Source organism: Nannobrachium achirus (assembly GCF_963921795.1).
Source record: "Nannobrachium achirus genome assembly, chromosome: 3".
Lineage (NCBI taxonomy): Eukaryota > Metazoa > Chordata > Actinopteri > Myctophiformes > Myctophidae > Nannobrachium > Nannobrachium achirus.
Window position 1 is genome coordinate 43,469,973 of NC_137812.1, and position 21,817 is coordinate 43,491,789.

Genomic DNA, 21,817 nt, shown 5'->3' on the forward strand with positions numbered 1-21,817 from the left:
GCTAATAACTAATTATCATTAACAAAACTGGTGTTCGGCATCAATACTTTGACTGTATGAAGGGTGCAGTGATCCATCACATGAGTGACACTGACAACGCCAGAAGTGCTCACCGTCTGTCCATTGCCGACTTTGCTCGAATTGGACTCTATGCTACATCACATAACTGCATTTCAATTTGCTTGCTGCAGTCTTGTTATAAAGTATAATACTTTTGCTCGCTTCTTGAAGTTCTTGTTTGACATTGTGGAACATTCCTTCAGAGTCAAAGTATGGTGTAAGTGTTTGCTGTTCAGAAAAGTTGAGACTGAGTGGGCTGTACTTCTGACATGTACCCAGCAAACAGTAAATATACCCCTAGTTGTTGCTTTGCCAAAAACAAGTGAAGTGAAATGCAACAAAGCATGATGTGTTTGGCTGTGACTGTGAGAATAAATTTGGTTTATCTGGTAGTGTACAGCATTTGTCAGTGCACAGCAGTATTGATGTACTAAAATATAGATATTAAATATTTCAGTATGCAGGTCTGGATATAGCACACCTGAGAAACCGTCTCATCAGAAATTAATTATTTTCCATCCTCACGTCATTAAAAAATATCACACAAATCACCTATTTTCACTATTCATCTTTAAGTTGTGTAGATAATTGTTTAAATGCCTTTTAATTGTTATGAAACCACATGCATTGCACACATAAATTGATAAAAGAAAAGGTCTCTTCCTACCAGTTGGGATGGAGTGGAAGTTTGCAGTGGTCTTGAGTTTGACGTACCACCCTTGAGGATACAGACCCCATCATCATCTGTATCAGTCTCTGAGATGGAGATATCTTCAGGACTTGAGTCAATGACAATGACCTCCTTAATGACCCCCTTAAACGCTGATGAGAAACTCCGCCTTTCTTCATCATCATCACCTTGTACCTTCTGCTTTTTCTGCTTTTTTCTTTTCTTCTCATGCAGCTCTGCGTGTTTCTTGTCGTGTTTCCGTAGCCCACCCTCATCATGTGACACAGACAGGTTTTCCTCCAAGCCGTTTTGCTCTCCATTGCCATCTCCAGTTCTCTCCATCACCTCGAGTTGCGGCCCAACTTCAACCTTTCCTTCCTCCTCCGTTCCTTCCTCCAGTTCCCCTCCATCCTCCAACTCTCTGGCAATGGAGGAGTAGTGGAGTTGGCTGTAGAGCTGGAACTCAAGGTCACTGTTATCTTCTGACCCCTCAGAATCCTCCTCTTTGTACAGCTCATCCTCCAACTCGGTCCAGTCCTGGTAACCCTGATACATTGCCACGGAACACCCCGAGTGCACAAGCACGCATGTACTCGCATACGCACATACACTCACACACACAAGGGGAAATGGCAACTTCAGCCGGCCACGGTGTACTGCAAGGTTAGAACACAGACAGAGACAAACATACAGTAAAGATGGCGTTAATTTTACCCAACAACTACCCATCAGAAATAAAGATGTTATTACAGTAACAGGACTAAAAGGATATCATATTATTGCGACCGAAGGTCGCATATACTCTGAAAAACCGTGTCGCTTGAGTGTCCTTCCGTAACCTCTGTGATGTCAGTGTGATGTCAGCGAGTTGTGACATCACTTCCTGTACGGGGCAGCTACACGAAATGTGGATAACACTATATATGGAGATAGTCCAGTCCATCATGTCATATGGGACTACCGTCATAGACAGTAGCCAAAAGAGAAGGATACACAAGACTAAGAAAGACAAAAAAAGGAGGAGGAGGATAAAGATACCAAAAGGAGAGAGAAGAAAGGGTGGATGAGGTACAATGTGTCTCAGAAAAGGAGGTGGCAACGGGGGCGGCTAGATAAAGTTATTAGGCCTGGATCCGACTTTAAGTCGACGTACAGGATTCCAGAAGTGTAGCGCTTATTCGCTCTTGTATCAAACTGGTACTCGAAACGTTCTTAGAATTTAATATATATTTTCTAAAGTAAATATGGGGCGGCTGTGAAAAAAAGAGAAGAATAAAAAAGAAAAAAAGGAGGAGGAGGATAAAGATACCAAAAGGAGAGAGAAGAAAGGGTGGATGAGGTACAATGTGCGGTATCCTCCTTGTCAAGCTCGACGTTGGTCATTTGGACCTATACATGGAGAAATGGAGCGAACCTGTTTGGCCTAAACATGGAGATGTGGTACAGAATGACTCATATATGGGCATAAAAAGTATGTCATGTGGCATCACTTCCTGTACAGACAGTCAGACAGACAGCCATTGACTCCGGCCTAACAATGGCTACTGTCTATGACGGTAGTCCCATATGACATGATGGACTGGACTATCTCCATATATAGTGTTCTCCACATCTCCATGTTTAGGCCCTATCGCTCACACCCTAGGTGGGGTTGGCGATAGGTCCTTTCTGTGTGGAGTTTGCATGTTCTCCCCGTGTCTCCTAGGGTTGATACCCTCACAAAAACATGAACAAACTCCCCCCAGAATGATAACAACTAGAATCGTCAGAGAAACGCTGTGGTTGGCCAGATAGTCAAGAATTGGCGCGACCTCGCCCTTTAGGGCGAGGTCGCATGTCACCCTGAGGTCGCATTCCACCCTCAGGTGTCTTAATTGTTGCGACCAAAGGTCGCATATACTCTGAAGAACCGTGTCGCTTGAGTGTCCTTCCGTAACCTCTGTGATGTCAGTGTGATGTTAGCGAGTTGTGACATCACTTCCTGTACAGGGCGGCTACACGAAATGTGGATAACACTATATATGGAGATAGTCCAGTCCATCATGTCATATGGGACTACCGTCATAGAAAGTAGCCATTGTTAGGCCGGAGTCAATGGCTGATACGGGCGGCTGGACTTAGATCACCTATGAAAGGATGTCCATCCACCTGGAGAAAAGAAAATGTAACAAGGAGGTGGCAACGGGGCGGCCAGATAAAGTTATTAGGCCTGGATCCAACTTTAAGTCGATGTATCAAACCGGTACTCGAAACGTAATTAGAATTTAACATATTTTCTAAAGTAAATATGGGGGCGGCTGTGTTAAGAACGTTTCGTTGTCAAGCTCAACGTTTAGGCATTTGGACCTATACATGGAGAAATGGAGCGAATCTGTTTGGCCTAAACATGGAGATGTGGATAACACTATATATGGAGATAGTCTAGTCCAATATGTCATATGGGACTACCGTCATAGACAGTAGCCATTGTTAATCCGGAGTCAATGGCTGACTGTCTGTACAGGAAGTGATGTCACATGACATGACACTTTTTATGCCCATATATGAGTCCTAACATGGAGATGTGGATAACACTATATATGGAGATAGTCTAGTCCAATATATATGGAACTACCGTCATAGACAGTAGCCATTGTTAGGTCGGAGTCAATGGCTGTCTGTCTGTCTGACTGTCTGTACAGGAAGTGATGTCACATGACATACTTTTTATGCCCATATATGAGTCCTTCTGTTCTGTACCACATCTCCATGTTTAGGCAAACTCCACACAGAAAGGCCCTATCGCCAACCCAACCTAGGGTGTGAGCGATAGGGCCTTTCTGTGTGGAGTTTGCATGTTCTCCCCGTGTCTCCTAGGGTTGATACCCTCACAAAAACATGAACAAACTCCCCCCAGAATGACAACAACTAGAATCGTCAGAGAAACGCTGTGGTTGGCCAGATGGTCAAGAATTGGCGCGACCTCGCCCTTTAGGGCGAGGTCGCATGTCACCATGAGGTCGCATTCCACCCTCAGGTGTCTTACTAGTGTATTAAAATCTCTCTCGCTTCCTGTTGACACACAATGGCTTGTTCCTTCTGCGTCACTGTCAAAATAGTATTTATACACTGTATATTTGCGACCGAAGGTCGCAGTTTAGTATGTGAAATGGTACATGCTGACTCCGTCTGTCTGGACAAGTATATGGCCAAGACAGATGGCCAAGACAGACCCATATCTGTGTGGCTGGTTTACAGACAGGGATCTCCATGTATGTGTATCCATGTATGTATCTCCATGTATTTAAAGGGATTGTATGTATGATGTCAGATGTCATAGATGTCATAGGACTTTCACATAACGAATACCGTAACTGAGTAAGCATGTTTGGGCTCTCACAGTATATCTCCATAATGTACATGGATCTCCATATATGGGTACCAGGGGTCTCCATATATAGGTAACTGGTCCGATATAGTGTACATCACTGGCCAGATGGCCAAGACATGGCACAACCTCGCCCTTGTTGCCCTGAGGCGTCTTACTAGTTACATAAAAGTTACATAGTGCCACTTTAAGTAATATTAACTACTTACAGGCCACCTAAACATGCCAACTTCACAGTTGACATTGCTTAACTTCGTCCATTATTTGCAATGACTTTGGATGTTACATAGACATCAGACAAATGGAGTTATGAATCTGTAACCCATGATTTATAATTGGCTGCATGCTGTGTAGTGCATCGAAAATAGCCGATTCTCCCCTGCAGTAACTCCGAGGGCTTTCTGACAGAAAAGGAGGCCCCCGAAGGGATAGTTTTATGCATAGTTTTGTGAGGTTATGTTTAGGGTTAAGGTTTGGTATAGTTGCAAATGCACAAGGAACAATTTGGACGGATAGGCTTGAACACAAGGAAGAACCAGTTAGAACTTGGTCAGCCGGCCTTCTCCCCTGTGTCCGTAATGCAACGCATAGTGAGCTTGAAGATTGGACATTTTCATAACTCAGACTTCAGGGATTTGATACATCTAAAATGGGGCTGTTGTTGTGCCACCAGAGCTCAATGTTTTGCACTGACATCTTGTCTACATCAGCTACATAAAGTAGAACATACAGTAGCAACAGTGAGAACACGTTTTCATTTTGCCAATCTCTCTTTCTCACTTACAGTTAAACACACACACACACACACACACACACACACACACACACACACACACACACACACACACACACACACACACACACACACACACACACACACACACACACACACACACACAGGCTGAGTGTGCCTCAGCCCATTGACCTAACCATTCCTGCATGTCTGTGCCATGATAGTTGGAGATGATTGGCTCCCAGACCACAGAGACCCAGTGGAAAACGCCACGCTGGGCAGTCACAAGCAGTCCTCAAGGGAATAAGCCGGACAAAGGCGTCTCACCCCTCTTGTGTGGGTCTGTCTGTCTGTCTGTTAGCAGTGGTCAAAGACTATGGGGAGAAATGGCTGGGATGTGTACAGACATGTACCCGGTGTTCCAGCCCCTCAACATACACAGGGACATGTGGTTTACACAAGTATTGCGAAAGGATATTTATGGTCCACAGGCTACTCATAATAATGTGGCTTAACCATTACAGCAGGACGTAAGATTCACAACTCTATGAATTGAGTACAAAAAGGACCCTAATGTAAACAAGCCACTGTGCTTAAACCTAACAGAACTGTACTGTCCTGTGCTTTCCTATGCAAACTGCTAATAAAGTATTCAATCAATCAATCAAGATACAGAACGTAAATACATAGGCAGCCTGCATAAATGACAACACACAGACAAGCATGTCTAACGTTACACGAAAAAGAAGAAATAGCAACATTCACACAGTCAACCAGCATCTTATCTCTCCTGTCATTTTGCTCTCTAATAAACAGCCTGGTTTAGCTCCAAGCTAACCAGCTAGCAGACTGCATGTTGCAGACACTGCACAAACTTTACACTTCAGGCGTCAGCTTTCAACCTGAATGAGGACAAATTAGAGCAATGGAACATACTGACACACAGACCGTCCCGATCAGTGTGAGTGATATATTTAAATACAGACTGTCCTCGGCTAACATGTGTTCCTATCCACGTGTTTACAGACAGAAGCAGCCGGTATTTGTAAACAAAGAAACATTGTCATCCTAAACAAAGACGATACAAACGCTAAACGTTGCTGTTTGATGGACAGCATTAGGTCTACACAGGTCATGTTTTATATTTAGCACTAATGGGAATAAACTCACCTATACATGAAGTGTAATGTACACAGATTTCAGAGTTGGTTGGTTGCTAAAGAGGCAGAGGGACAACAGCTTCCGGGTTTGCCGTCGCAAAATAGGTTGGCCAACCGTAAAGTATCACAGGATGATTCAACAAGAACAAGCTGATTGGATTCTGAATGGGGCTACTGAGAGAGTAGGGACCCCATAGCCCTAGATATTAAATGTCATTAAATGTATAATATCAGAGCTATTCTATAGCTATATTAGGACCCTCTACTATATTGTGTTTTAAAGCCTTGCAGATATAACTTAATAAGAGGCTTTATAAAAGTAAAGGTTTGCACTTGGCAAGAGTGAGTTAACTTTACTCTCTCTCTCTCTCTCTCTCTCTCTCTCTCTCTCTCTCTCTCTCTCTCTGACTCTCTCTCTCTTTCTCTCTCTCTCTCTCTCTCTCTCTCTCTCTCTCTCTCTCTCTCTCTCTCTCTCGAATGAACAAACCTTTCAGCTAAGTTTATTTCCTGTCAACTATTATGGAAAATATTTATAGCTACTTATCTCCTCACACGGGGGAACTTATTAATATTCAATGAAGTGTTGACAATTTGTTGAAGAAGTAACAGCATTACAGATCTCCTGGCCTGGGCTGGTAGCCCAAGTGTCATCTTTTGAACACCTTTTATACACATACATTAAATGGAGATAAATATGAACAGGCTCTTCCAAATGACCACACTTACTACACGTTACTATAGTAATGCTGACTTTTTATGTTGAGAACGTCCATGCATGTTGTATTGCTGAACCAGCTAGAAGAGTAGAGTGGAAATAAACATTGGAGCAGTTGTTGAATGACAGCAACAGGAGTTTTGACCATGTGTCAGACTCAGACCAGAGCCCTGCTGTGAAGCTGACACTCTATGGGCCACATAGGCTACAAGTAGATAAGAAATGATTAGAACAGATTGGCATTCTAAAATATCTAGTTCAAAAACTATGGACAATATTTATGTTGTCAATTGTGAAAATGTCTAGATTCTCCCACAACTCAAAACTTAGAGTCTGTGAAGTGAGACATGACATGACATGTAGGTATTCTATAGTTGCAATCTGGGATGTGTTTTATTCACATCAATTCACCCCACAAAGAAGACTATTGCTACTCATGGTAACGTTTTTAACCAACAATAGATACAAAATATTCATAATAAAATGTCAGAACACAAAATGTGTGTGTAGTGTGTGTGTGTGTGTGTGTGTGTGTGTGTGTGTGTGTGTGTGTGTGTGTGTGTGTGTGTGTGTGTGTGTGTGCGCGTGCGTGCGTGCGTGCGTGCGTGCGTGCGTGCGTGCGTGTGTGTGGACCTTCAGGCCTATGCCATTATTACGTGTTAAATGTGAAGTAAATCTATATGTAAATGTAATTCAACAGACTGGCTATCGCCATCAGTCATACTTATTACATGTAGGCTACAGCAGCATACCATCCCAGCTCCTTTCCTTGGGAATGGTAAAACATTAGCATCCATCTTATTTTCCCCCACCTTTATCATGAGAATAATTGTGAACTGTACACCCAACTACCATCAGAATAACGTTGAGCAGGAAGCGTGGTGATGGGGAATCAGAGTTTGAATGCCATCTGATTCCAGGGGTTTCTCCATGCGTGTCAGACACAAGAAAGGCCATCACAATGTCGGATTGTTTCCTTCCAAAGGTTAGGTTGTACCTATCACCTCCTCTCTTTGCCTACGCTACTAACAGACACACACACACACACACACACACACACACACACACACACACACACACACACACACACACACACACACACACACACACACACACACACACACATCACATCTGTTTTGTTTTGTTTTTGGTAGTGCATGTGGGCCCCTGTGACTCCTCTCCTCCCACGTTCAAACCTGCATCCAATCTAAATTGGATGCCGGTTTGGAATGCCTCACTGCCTCACTGAAATTGTGATGTGGCTGCTTGATTTCAGGTCCCATCCACTCGTTACTCACCGTTATTATTTTAAAGAGGTGGAGGAGAGCTGGAAGCATCTGGTTCAGCGGTTCATCTCTGTGAATCCAGACCAGTGGCGTGTAGAAGATGGAGTGGCCAGGCCACTTCCAATCACAAATCCCAAACTCTTGGTTCTGCCTGATGAATGCTCCTTATTGGAGAGCAGGAGTTAAAAGAAGCATATCATTGTGCTCATTTGATGCTGTTTGTCTGTTCCTTGTGGGACCATCTTTCATTTGAGACTGTATAGCCGGTGGGCTGTGCACTTAATGGAGATGTATCCAAAAGGGATTTTCCACACAGGCACTCTGGGGTATTGGCAATATTTCGCCAGTGATGTTCAAACACCCCTCATCTCAAGTAGATCAGCCAAAATGTATCTTCCAAACTAGAATGAATGGGTCATAATGACATGGATGATGGCATGGATTTCAGTAAAATCATAGCATTTCAGGATCACATTCTGTGGCTTATCTTGAACACTCACTCACACACACACACACACACACACACACACACACACACGCACACGCACACGCGCACACACACACACACACACACACACACACACACACACACACACACACACACACACACACACACACACACACACAGAGGTGTCTAACAAGAATTGGTGAAGCAATATCACACCTCCATATACAGTAGGTGCAGCTCTTTGCTGCATGTCTATACAAGCGTATGTGAGCTGAATGACGTATAAAAAGGCCTCCTTACTCACTTTTCATCAGTCAAAAAAAGGCTGTTTTATTTTATATTTGGGTACTTTTATTTTGTATTTTATTGAAAAAAGTCCTTGTTACTGTATGTATGTTACAACCAGCCATGTTTCAAAGCTGCCAGGGACAAGGAATTCACTCGCTCTGGATGAGTGCTTCTGAACAAAAATGGCCGCCATGCATCACCCATATGGGGCCCTATGCCTTCACTTCTGAACACATACAGGATATACAGTATTTTTCATCCTAAATGTCTATTGTCATTGTCGTTAAGTATAAGACATTGTAGACTGTAGTTTCATTCTATATCTTTTGATGTTTTGAGTCACCACATTCACGTTATAAAAGTTGGCTAAACATGCATGCAAGGCATCATGTACAATACGTTGCAGTTAAAGTACCAATGAATCAGCAGGATAAGAGGGGAAAATATGTAACAGAACATTTACATATTGCTTTGTCAAGGTTGCTGCAGCCTAAAAAAATATATTTCTGTGGCATCTGTTTGGTTCTTTTCAAATGGCATATTGACATAGAGCTGCAAACAATATTATGTGCATGATCACAATTTTGTGTTGCTTTTGTGAGATTAATTGTCAATATAGGTGAAATTCCTAAACCCCAAAAACCTTTTGGTGGCTTTCGTGTTCAAAGGTGTCAAAGCTTTTGGGAGAAAAGACAAGAACAAGAGAACAAGCATAACAACACCTTTTTAGACTGAGAGACAGCTTCTATCGGGATTAAGTTTGTGAACAGGAGCCCTGCACAGAGTCAGAGACACACACCAACATGCATGTGAACACACACCGTCGTGGCGTGGTGGTGGCCAAACCCCACTCTCAGCATCAGGTTTAAAACCAATTTGACAGGAGCCTTGTCCACTGTTGTTGAATTGTCACGCTGAAATGTTTGTCTTTACATACAAATGGCTTGGTGTCATGTTGTGTCACATAATGTTTCATGGACAAATAATGTGTCCCATTTCTCTATCCGCCCTGCAACTCTTAAGCCAAGGGGGCTTATAAGAGGCTCACAACACCCAGCCATGTGAACTGCAAAGAGGAGCCTTCCACTGTGAATTGCCAGAATTATGTCCCACGGATACAGTAAAAGGGTAAGTTTGTTCAGTATTTTGGTAAATTAATAAAAGAATAATTATCCAGTAGTAACAAATTAAAAAATATCAGAACCAAGCTGTACTGTGTATTGCATATCAATGTTTTATTTGTGTTGTACATTTCATATTGTTTTAAGTTTCAGGTTAATTTTTGGTTTATTTTTTCTTGCTCACTACAGCTAGTTTGTATAGTCTCTGGGTTTGTGAGTCTGAAATGTAACAGTGTTATGAAAGGGCCTCTGCTGTTAGGTCATCCTGCTTCAAGTTGTGATTATTGTTTTATTTAAATTGGACTGCAGTTGGACTGTCATTTGGGTGTGGAAATATAGGCAAAAAAGGAGGAATTGGTTAATTCAAAAAAATATATAGATTTCTTTTTACAGTATTCACTTACTACTCAGTCATGTCATTCTGTAAATTAATGAATAATGACAAATGTGAATTAAAATAATACAAGATTCAAGTATAAATTAGTGTAATGGGGAATACATTGCATGTTCATGTTATTTATGCATGTAATCAATGATGGCTGTGTGTGTCATCATTGTATTGTGTATTTTATTTATTTGAAATACAGTGTATTATCCTATAGGTTCAGTGTGGGGGATTTTCAAAAGACTAAAGCATCCAGCCAACATATTCCATGCAGCATATAATAGGAGAATGGGTAGGCCTATACACATTTTGTAAGTTTAGGCTCAACTAACAAACTACAAAATAAAGAACTGAATAAAAATATAACTTTTGCATCGAATACACAAACATGACAACGCTAACAGGAAGCAGCACTTAATTTTTAGTTCCTTTCATTTCCATTCACTTCATTCAATTCAATATAACACATGTCCACCCTAAGTTCAATTGTTTACTTCAAACTAACCATGAGGTTTGACATCTTTGTGTTCTTCAAATAATAGGCATATAGATTGGTCATTAAAATACTTTCTCACTGATAATATATATTTTATTCAAAGGAACTTTGTGACGGATTTGTAGACAGTTCTGCAAAATGTCTGCGACACTGACATGCACTGATCCTAAACAACTTTGATGTCTGGCCTTTAGTTATATTCTCCCATTACAGGCCTTTTCCCAAAGCTTAACATTGAATTTGAATGGTTGGCTGAAGTCCAAAAGATCGAGGAACAAAGTATAGGTCCTCATGTTTACGTGTTTACTCATTGTTCTAATCGTCCCTTTAGTTCTTGTGCTCACGCTCTAATGCGATTCTTTCCGGTTCCGCTCGGTAGGAGCGGAGGTCACAGAACCAATATCACCAACTCTCCCCAACTCCACCTCTTATGAATTAGATTAATTACTCCAGGAATGAAAAACAAACAAGTGATGATTAATATCTAAGCAATGGAGGTTTTCCAAAGAGATTTTGTGAGGCAAACTAAATGTTTATTGATTATTCACCAGAGGCATTATAGGAATAAACACACAAAATAATATTCCATGGGCATTTCTAAATAGGCCTATGCTACAAGAACTCAAAACTGATTAACATTAAATTAAAAGATAATTGTAAAACTTGTATGCTTCTAATTGTTTCACACATATAGTTTATACATTAGGCCTCCTTATTGTTACTTTAGGGTTTTTGATCCCCTTTAGTTTTTTGTCTTTTTGCAATTATGAACTTATTCTAATAAAAATGTTATAGCCTATAGGTTTACTTATATATTTTATTATGTTTTATGTTATTAATGTAAAATAGGCCTAATACTAATACTATAGGCCTACTACTTCTAAATAGCATTATACTTATTATGTAGGTATAGCCTATTTTCTCAATTTAAATTACTGAATAGCCTATTTGTTCTCTAATAGAAAAGTTTGGGTCACTTAATACTTGACTTCTTTTGACTTCTAAATTCATATCATAACGAAACTCACTGATTAGGCCTAACTAAAACAAAACGTTTACCCTAACTCATGATTTTACATTAAATGTAAAGTTGTAAATGTAAATGTTTTATTACCGTCAATTAGCCTATAATGTGATTATTACCCATTATTATCTCCGTGAATTACTCTCTGCGTCTGCAGGTCCACAGGAAATGCATGGATCGTTATTGCATTATCGAACAGTTCAAATTGGCCTCAAAACAGATCTTTAATCATCAACTTTAATGTTGAAAAAAAAAGAAAGAAAATAAACAACAGCATTGCAGGCTGGTTTACCCTAATGAACAACACTGCTGCATGCTGATCTCTGCTCCAGCGAGTGCAGAAGGAGAAGAGGAGACATTAGTATTGATGGTATGGTGGTTTTGTTGTCTCAGAGCGGTGGGCGCGGGCCGAAGGTCGGGGTCGCAGCGCGAGGCGACAAGCCCAGCAAAATGGCTCCATGTCTCGCGCTTTGTTCCGCACTCAATTGTCTTGGGGTTGCGCGTGAACTCTGAGACCCGCGGCAGTCTGTCGTTATTTCTTTTTTTGTTTGGTACATTTCGGTGACGAGGGACGACATCCAGATGATCCCTCCTGTCCCTCGACGCCTCAGTCAGTCAGTGTAGCAGAGAGGTGAAGAAACACCGTGTAGCCTGCTAGTGGGCGTGAAGAGACTGAGGGATGAAAGCAGGGTTTACTGTGTAGTAACGGTTTACAGTAAAAGTGTTCTTTCAGAGTTAAATAATAGCCGAATAATAACTTTTATTTTATTCGTGACGTTATGACGTTTTGTTTTTAACATTTTGTATCTAAAAACCCTCAAATGGGCGTACATATTGATTGTGAATGAAGAGTAAAGAGAAGATTTATAAGTCTCTCCAGTCGCTCAGTTCGTGCGTAATGCCTGCGTGGAGCACCGCGCGTAACAGGTGCATTCTGAAGAGAGGAGAAAAGTTGACTCAGGAGTAGCCTATGACATTACCCAAAAGTTATACAAAAACATTATAAAAAATCACATTGAAACCAATCAGTAGCATTTACAGTAACAGTCACGACAAACGAACGACAAAATACTGCATTATATCAAAGAGTAATTCTTGACACAGCCGCGCGCCATTACGCACCCATTTCTTTTTGTACCACTAGCCTATCTAAGCAACTTTACTGAGTGTCAGAGGAAGAGAAATAGACATGGCCCACAAAGACAGACAGAGAGACAGAGTTGAAGGCGCCGAAAAGTTTGGTAAAGTCGATCTCAGACGGTGCAGCATAGGGGCGAGAGGGCCGTGCCTATACGGAGGTGTGTCGTGTGTGTGTGTGCGTGTGTGTGTGTGTGTGTGTGTGTGTGCGTGTGCGCGCGCGCGCGCGTGCATGCGCGCGTGCGTGTGTTTGCGCACGGAACAGGAGACGGGACATGAGCGCACATGGAGGCAGCGGCTCTTTTTACCCGGCGTGATCATTTCACGCTTCCCCCGAAGCCCTTTTTCCACCTAAAGCGTTTAGTTGCAGCTGACTGAACACTTGCACGAGTGCAATAGGGAGCGGAAGGGTCGAATTATTTCAACCTACAACTCGCCCAAAAGTACTGTAGCGCGGAGGAGAAGAAAGGAGAAGGAAAAAAAACGGTGTGTGTGAGAGAGAGAGCTAGAGAGGGAGGGAGGGAGGGAGAGAGGGACAGAGAAAGTTTTTTGTTCTTTTCCTTTTTTTTCTCTCTCTCTCTCTCTCTCCATCGCCCCCCTTCCCCCGGCCCCCCGTTCCGTTCTAAGCGGAGGAACATGGACCAGGAGTCCCGGACTTCAGCACTGCGGGCTGGGAGAGCAGGTAGGGGCCGGGCCGGTCTGCAAGTCACTTCTACTTATCTCTGATGATGAGCTTCAAACTATGGCGGTAGAAACTTTTTTCAAAGTGGTACTATGTTTTATTGGCTTGAAATGTTAAATTGAAGTCGATTTTCTTTGGAAACTTTTGTAGACAGATTTAACATTTTTGTTGCCTTAGCTTATAAGTAGACCTGGGCATGGTATTAGTTTTAGGGCTAGGGTATATTATTATATATCTATTAGTATACTGCCAACTAAAAGTAAGACAACTGGAAGTTACACTTAGTATCCTTTGAAGGTAGGCTAATCATACGAATTTGGTTGTTGAATGTTTTGTTCTTGTTTTAGTTTTTTCTATTAACAAACTATCAGCCATGGCTTTGTCATTAAGAGATTTCCATTAGACCTATTGTAGACTTTAATGTTTTTTCCCCGTTTTTTTTTTTTACTATTTCTAATTTTGAAGGGAATAATGCCAGTATGCTTTATGTTATGTTTATTCAATCATTCCATTACTTCATTATTGGAATTGGTACAGTATAGGCCAATTGAAGACAGAAAAGAGACTTCACTGCATGTTAGATGAGTTTGTGTGTGAGTGGGGCTAGGTGATTGAAAGTTAGAGTTGAGCATCTTTTTTGTGGCTTCTTCGTTAGGCTTTGGAAAATAAATTTTGGAAAGAAATGCCATGACATGCTATTCAATATAATAACTTGACCAGGCACACAGATGTTATATTAATCTTGATATTTCCATGCATGAGTTATTGTTGCTTAAATATTTTCCCGTGAATAAATAGGGATACATTCTGAAAGACAGTGTATAGTCTGCCAATTGTCTCTTTGTTTATTGGCTTGAGGTTTGTGGCCAAACAGGCCCAGTCCATGATGATGAAATGGGCCTGCACATCATGTATCTGTGGATGTCTCCAACGGTTAAGCAACAGGTTCATCTTCTATAGGCCTATTCATAAAACAGCGGGGTTTGGAACAGCAACGGAACAGGCCATCGACCCCAATGGATATCACATCATTTCATATTGCTGCCCGCTGCGCCTGCATTGATAAAATGTCGTTTGTCGTTTAGAAACTGTAGGCATCATCAGCCTCTCAATTTGGAAGGGAAATGTGTTGATTGTTGCCTCTACCGGTCCTCCATTCTTACTAACAATAACAACGGGACAATTTTTTAAACTACTAACATTGATTTGTAGACTATAGGCCTACCTGTTGTCCAAGATGGCAGAGCTTTTTGCGTAATGTTGCGTTTTCTCATCAATTAGGCTAGGCTATTAGCTGACAAGGACATGAGGATATAACACAAATGTATCGATTGCTGAAAACTGTGCGTAATTGGCAGGTGATTAATCCTCTATCAACATGAGTTTAAATGAGTTAAAGCCATGTCAACATAATCGGCTACAGGTGTAACAGTCTTGCTATACTGTATATTGTATAAAGTATTGACGGAACTAATCAGAGTTAAAAGGTCACTTCCCAGACAATGTGAAGGCTAAAATCATGCAAAACCTTTCCGCTTCCTCTCACTTTACATTTTTACTGAATTGATAACAAATTGTAGAATTGTAGAGAGATGCCCTTTGCTGCTGAAGTAACACTATTTCCTGCCTCAAGACAGAACCACGCCCTGAGTAAACGTATAGGCCAATGCTCTGTCCAATAAGGTTCCAGCTTATATACCCGCCTCTGTCTCTGCAAATTGACCTGTGATAGCCTATCATGTCCTAGTATAGTGGTTCTCAAAGTGGGGTCCGGGGACCGGAACCGGGACCCCCAGGTGTTCTTCCTCCCCATGCAGCAAAAAGAAGGCTATTAGGCTAATAGCATACACATCTTAACCCCTGGCTTTAACCCATCAGCTATTTGAAAATATAGCCGATCTACAAGCTCACAACATGTCTTGTAGATCTGCCATTTTCAAAAAATCAAGAAACTCTTGGAATAATAGCATACTTGAAACATTTTCGAAAACTCAAATCTTGTATGGGGGTCCCTGACTGCACACAATGTAATCAGATGGGGGTCTGTGCCAATGTTATGGTGTTTTTGTCAGTCAGGACAGGTATACGGCCCCCTAGAATAGGCTATGCTGCAATCATAGCCTATAAACTGACTCCTGAAGGAAGGAAGAGTCTGGTTTACGATGCTAATGCTGCAAGGCCTATATCTGACCCACGTGATACCGTACTCGCGATGAGATTACATGCTAATCCGCTAATTAAAACAGCACACTATATAAACTTGTATTAGTCGATAGCAGCCTTGTTTCAGGTTTGACCATAAAGGTAATTAAAGGCAGCCAAGGCAAGGCCTTTGGGCCAAGTTCAACTAACAAGTAACAGATTGGTCTTTAATGGTGCCAATGCCATCACCATCAAGTCAAATGATTACAAACATGTATGTATCTGAATCTGATTGGGCCTATAATTTAGTGATGATTGACTTGCTTGACACAATGAGATGGACCCCATTCGGGTTCCCAAAATGGATGCTAGACGGTTCACTCTCTGGTCCGTAGGCTACTTCATTTATTAGTTATGACTTTTATATTTTATAAACGAATGAAAACTTAAGAAGAGATATGGGAGCTTTCTCATTATGTTTACAGTCAGCGGGCGTGTAATAAACGAGCTCGCGGAGTTAACATGCGCTATTAATTTTTCATTGCTTTTTCGTTCGAGGCTTCATACGCGCAAAAGCACAGAGCTTGTATTGTGGATGGAGGGAAGGGAACCAAAGGGGGTAAAGGAGAGGGAACAGCCAGGGAAGACTTAAATATCACTTCCTCCAATTTGCCTCCACAATTGATTATCACGACCCAACCAAGTTCTTACTAATGCTTAAAAATAAAATATACCCCCGCCACCAACACCACCATCCTTCACATCCTCCCAATTTCAACACGAGAAAGCATTGCAGAGGTAATGAAATATGGTAATCGTTTTGGACCCCGGATTAAAGTCATCCTTCTGATAGAAGTTTTCTCTAAATTTCCAAGCCTAAAGCAACAACAATTTGTATACATGATTGATTGTGTTTGGCGTTTTTAATTGCTTATGCATTTAATTTGCAAATCGAAGAGACAAGGATGTGGGCTGCAATTAGGTTTGGAGGGGAGGAGGAAGGAACGTGCATAGGCTTTTCACAATATAACCAAATCAGAGCTGGGTTGGAAGACAGAGATAGTGAAAATGAAAACTAGAATTGTATGATATATCCTCCACTTGTTTTTGTCTGTCCACGGTGAGACAGGGCCAATCTAATCATTGTGAAATATAACCTCAGATCTGGAAGCAGGATGAGGCCATATAGGCTACTCGGGTTTTGAATTATAGGCTACTCTAACGTGATGCAAGATCATAATGATGAGTGTGTATATTTTGTTAGCCTATATAGGTTACAACTCAGTGGCGTCAGTTCGGCAAAAGCTAAGGTATGGCAACATGACTGGTGTCTTACACGCGCGCCCTCGCGCGTCATGTTGCCATAGCCTATAGCAACAGGCATGATGAAAAGTACATTTTATTATTTCCCCCTGTAGCCAAGGTATGGCAGCTGCCATAGCTTGCCATACCCAATTGACGCCTCTGTTACAACTGCTGCCTTCCTCTCATGTCTAATTTCACAATTTATAGTTCCAGTTTAAAATCTAAGGCACAAGTGTGCTTGCCTCTGCACACCAACACTTTGTAACATCCCTTTAAATGATCTTGGGTCTGCTCCTCCGTTATGTGCATAAAGCCTTATGAATACGCAATAAAATGATGTGAAATATGAATGAGGATTAGTGTGAATGTTTCGGGGTGTACTTTCTACCACTGTCAGTGGATTAACGAGCAAGTGGGAGAACGAGATCAATGAAGAACTGAAATCATAGCCTATTTGGTGCATGCGTTGTTGAAGAAGGGACTGCATGGTGCCATTTTTAGCATTATTTCATTCATTGCCAACTCGGATATTCACATGTCAGTTAATCTTATATGTGCATGCTTCTCTTGAATCTCTTTTCTCTTTATATGGTTATTTTAATATGCTGGGGCCTTAGATGCTAAGGCAACGCTTGCGAGTTTCATTAACATTTAGGCAATATTAAAACACCAAACTTTGTGTGTGTGTGTGTGTGTGTGTGTGTGTGTGTGGGGCTGTCAGTGTGTGTGCGCGTGTGTGCGTGCGCGTGCGTGCGTGCGTGTCGTGGGGTGAGAGGGATCAGGTTTGATCGCCCCCTCGTGGTCTATTCAATAAACGTCCAAATATAGTCTGGCCTATAGCTACATACATGACATACAACCCAATATTTTAATAGGGAATGATAGTGATTAACCTGTACTGGAATCGTGCTTCAACTGTTGAAAACATGTTTCATGACAATGAGAGTTTGTGGCCAGTTTCTTTTCTATACATTTGAAAACAGTTCTATGCCTATACTTTACAAGAAGTTCAGAATAGGCCTACACTGAAATTGTTTAGTGAAGCCCGAAGAAAGTGAGAATCTTAGAGCTCACCATCTAAATGACGCCCATCTTGTCCATAGATGTAGACCTTCACGCATTGCCAACCATCCTTTTGCTATATATTGCCTATTTGCATGCGTACACAATCCTTAATAACGTTGTTATTGTTGTTCAGCTAATTGTGTTATCTGCATTACAATGCATAGTATGCATAGTGTGCATTTATTTATTTATTTATTTACTTACTTACTTATTTATTTATTTATTTATTTATTTATTTATTTATTTATATATATATAGGCTTATTTGTACCAAAATGTGTCAAATCGGACCCTTAGCTGTGTGAATAGTAGGCTATAAGCACCGAGAAGGGAGCTGAAATGATTAAATGTCGAGAAACAGGAAGAGGGGAAATAACACTTGTTAATTTGGTTGACGCTTTAGGCTATTTGTATGGTTAATATTACAGGAGCGAGGCTTAGATATGCCCTCTCAGGTCAGGTGGGACGAACGCGTATTGAATCCCTCTCAGTTTTGAGTGTAAATGTGATGCTTGCCAATCGCATTTCATTAAATTGGCACAGTTTGGATCCACAATCAATTAAGTAATGAGTGTAAAAATGCATGTTTCATATATAGCCTCTTCTCTCCTCGAAGCTAAAGATTTATAACATTGTGTTGAAGGGGGGGGGGGATATGCAAAGTGTTGTTGTGTTCATAACGTTTGACAGCTCTCACTCCATTAGGTTACATATTTTTCTTTATTTGGGAAAGCACAAATGATGTATTTTATATTAATATAGGTTTAACATGCTAAAAATTAGCATTTTTCGTTTGCATATATATATATATATATTTTTTTTTTTCTGTAGGCCTGGGGCCATAGGGGGCCATAGACGGACAATTGTGTTTGAATTCCTCCGCATTTTCTCTTGCAAAGCCTTTCTGCAACTAAGCCTCATTTTTTTGTAATACTCTATTAATTAAACATCTAACATTGACATGAATAAATGGAGTGTAAATGGGTATAAAGGCATTAGGTTTTTACCTTGGTTAATTGAAATTAAACATAAGATCATCTACTCCCTGAACCCTGCGTCGCTGCACGAGGCTCCCTATTCGCCGACGCGCCGTTTGCAGCGCGCGTCATTCGCCCACAGGATTTTCTCACCGGCCAATGGCCGCGATCCCCACTTGATCCTATCAGGAGTTGTCGGTGACGTGGCCAGGGCTTGGCTTCTGATTGGCGGGCGCGGCCGTGAGTGACAGGCGGGCTCCGGCTGCATGTGGTGGTAGTTCCACGGAGCTGGAGCGCTGGCGCTGTCCACACGAGAGCAGGTCCTGAAACGCGGCGTGCGCCACTGTGGTCGCTGGCGCTTTGAGCGGGACGCGCACACACACGGCTCCAGCCAGCCTCTGTGGGGGAGAGAGAGAGAGAGAGAGAGTGGTAGCTTTGGACAAAATACCAGCGGTGAATTTGGCAGGACTGCTTGTTTTCTGTTTCCCACCCGGAGAAATCAATATACAAACAACACACATGCTGGGGAATCCTGTGCGCTTATGGCAGTGCATGCGTCTGGACATCACAGAGAGACCAGAGTGACACCTTTCGTTCAAACAAGCGGGATGACAACTCTCAAGTCAGCCTGAATAGCTTTACTCCAGTCACATCTCTTTGGCTTTTCCGTTTTTGAATGACACGCAAAGTTTATTTTATTGTTTTATTTTTTTGACACTGTGGATATGACACTGCAAGATGCGCGCAATCGTTCGTATCTCTTCCACGTGCATCTCTGACGGGAGTTTATCAAGACCTTATTTAAAGTGCGAGGACGCTTCATAGCAGAGAATGCTGTGCAGTGAATGAATTGGACCATACGACCGTGGATGAATATAACTGTACACCTTTAGGTTTTAGATGACATAATATCCAAGAAAGAGTTTACTTTCGGAGTGCCAAGGCTCGGTGTCTTTGCGCCTCCATTTGGTTCAATTATAGTTCAGGGGTCACGGCCAACGGACCGAGAAGGAGAGAGAGGGAGAAAGAGAGAGAGAGGGTGAGGGGGATTCCATTACGGGGAGGGGGGAATATTACCCGTTCGGATGCCATATTATTTCCCCCAACTTTTCCCCTCATGGACTATAAGGCTAGTCGTTTTAAATAAGCAGCGGACATAGACATAGCACTGTTTTGTATATATTCTATTTTACGGTTTTCGAGGCACCAACGCAGTGGGCGTAATAGGGGTGACCAGGCTTTGGTCTACATGAATGAGCCTGCCTGATATTATCTTTTAAATCATTCCCCCAAACACATTTTTTTACACTCTTTCAATTGGGAATACGTTATACTTTTACGCCCGTTATACCTATTCGTCAAACATTTTTTTTAATAGCTATATTATTGAGCGAATATTTTCAAAAGGAACTCTTCTCTGCTCCAAGTCTTTCGCTAAACTGATTCAAGAGCCAAGATTCAAGCTGAACTGTCAGGTGTCTTAAGGGGCCTTCACCCCCACCCGCAACACGCACTGATGGAGATTCACTGTAAGCACGACCCGTTCGCGGCGATGCACCGTAAGTAACTATAAACTAACCCACTGTGACAGCAACCTCATCTGGTGCACATAGTGTTCTGTAGGCCCATTGTAGCCACACGTGAACTTTCGTATTTGATGTGTGAAGAACTGCATGACTATAGCCTATACTGGCATTCATTCAAAAGCAAGTGGAAACTTATGTGTAAATGAGGAGTTGGCTCTTTGCTGTGACACGAGGTCTTGGTGTGTTTTTATTATAAGGAAGGAGGAAAGAGTTATGCATGAAGAGAAAGGGAGGGGAGAGAGAGAGAGAGAGAGAGAGAGAGAGAGAGAGAGAGAGAGAGAGAGAGAGAGAGAGAGAGAGAGAGAGAAGGTGCACAGCAGGGTAACAAAGCATGACTAAAAGGTGAACTTGACCCGCTTTTGTGAAACCACAAACAGTCTCAGCAGCGCCTCTAACCAGGTTACACAGAGAGAGCCACACTACATTACAGGTGTACACATCTCCAGAGTGCTTGTGAGGTCCTCCAGCAGCATGCACGGCCCGTTGTGGCCACAGAGGAGAGGAGCGAGTGGACTGGATCACTCATTCGTGACATGGCGGGCAACGGGGGCATGCATGAGGTCACTGCGTTTCTCCTGCATGCAGGCCTCCCTTAGATTTCTCATTTGTAGCTGATGTGATCTGTTTTCCTCAATGAAATGTTGCTTTATACATACAAGTAGACTATATACAATGTCAGCATGGGCACCGAACAGGAGTGGGATATATGCCTATATTTCAGCGGTGGAAAGGTACTAACATATAGGCCTAAAACATGTGAGTAGGCCTACTTTTTCACCTCTGAAATCAATACTGCAATGTAGAAATAGGCAACTCTGTAAAAGTTGGGAATTCTAAATCTACTTGAGTAAAAGTACAAAAGTATTGATATCAAAGTGTACTTAAAGTATAGGCTACCAAAAGTATCCTATACTCATTTTTGCAGAATGTCCTATTTCACAATTTTTCAAAGGTAGAAAATGTTTAAAAATATATATTTTGGAAAAAAGCAGATCTACAAGCTCACAAATCAATTTATCGCATACCGACGCATTAATTGTGAGCTTGTAGATCTGCTATTTTCAAATGGCCGAAATATATAGGGATGAAGTGGTTATAGTGTAGCCTATATTTTGTAATAATAATCCAAATAAGTTGTCCAGTCTATATACGGCTGAATTAATTGTGGTGG

At 41.7% G+C, this 21,817-nt stretch overlaps 2 protein-coding genes across 2 annotated transcripts in view; one reads left to right on the forward strand and one right to left on the reverse strand.

Moving 5' to 3' along the window:
- zcchc7 (zinc finger, CCHC domain containing 7) overlaps positions 1-6,053 on the reverse strand; it is a 69,663-nt gene extending 63,610 nt beyond the window's left edge. Inside the window, exons 1-2 of the mRNA XM_080721554.1 lie at positions 6,001-6,053; positions 728-1,386 (exon numbers count right to left, since the gene is read on the reverse strand). Coding sequence (XP_080577680.1) covers positions 728-1,285 — 558 coding nt within the window. The 5' untranslated portion in view covers positions 1,286-1,386; positions 6,001-6,053. The remainder of the gene's footprint in view (positions 1-727; positions 1,387-6,000) is intronic.
- A 14,523-nt stretch (positions 6,054-20,576) lies between these two features.
- The window catches only part of pax5 (paired box 5), a gene marked incomplete at both ends in the record, with an annotated part of 63,008 nt that continues 61,767 nt past the window's right edge, over positions 20,577-21,817 (forward strand). The window contains one exon of the mRNA XM_080722247.1: positions 20,577-20,619. Within this exon, the coding sequence (XP_080578373.1) occupies positions 20,577-20,619 (43 nt within the window). The remainder of the gene's footprint in view (positions 20,620-21,817) is intronic.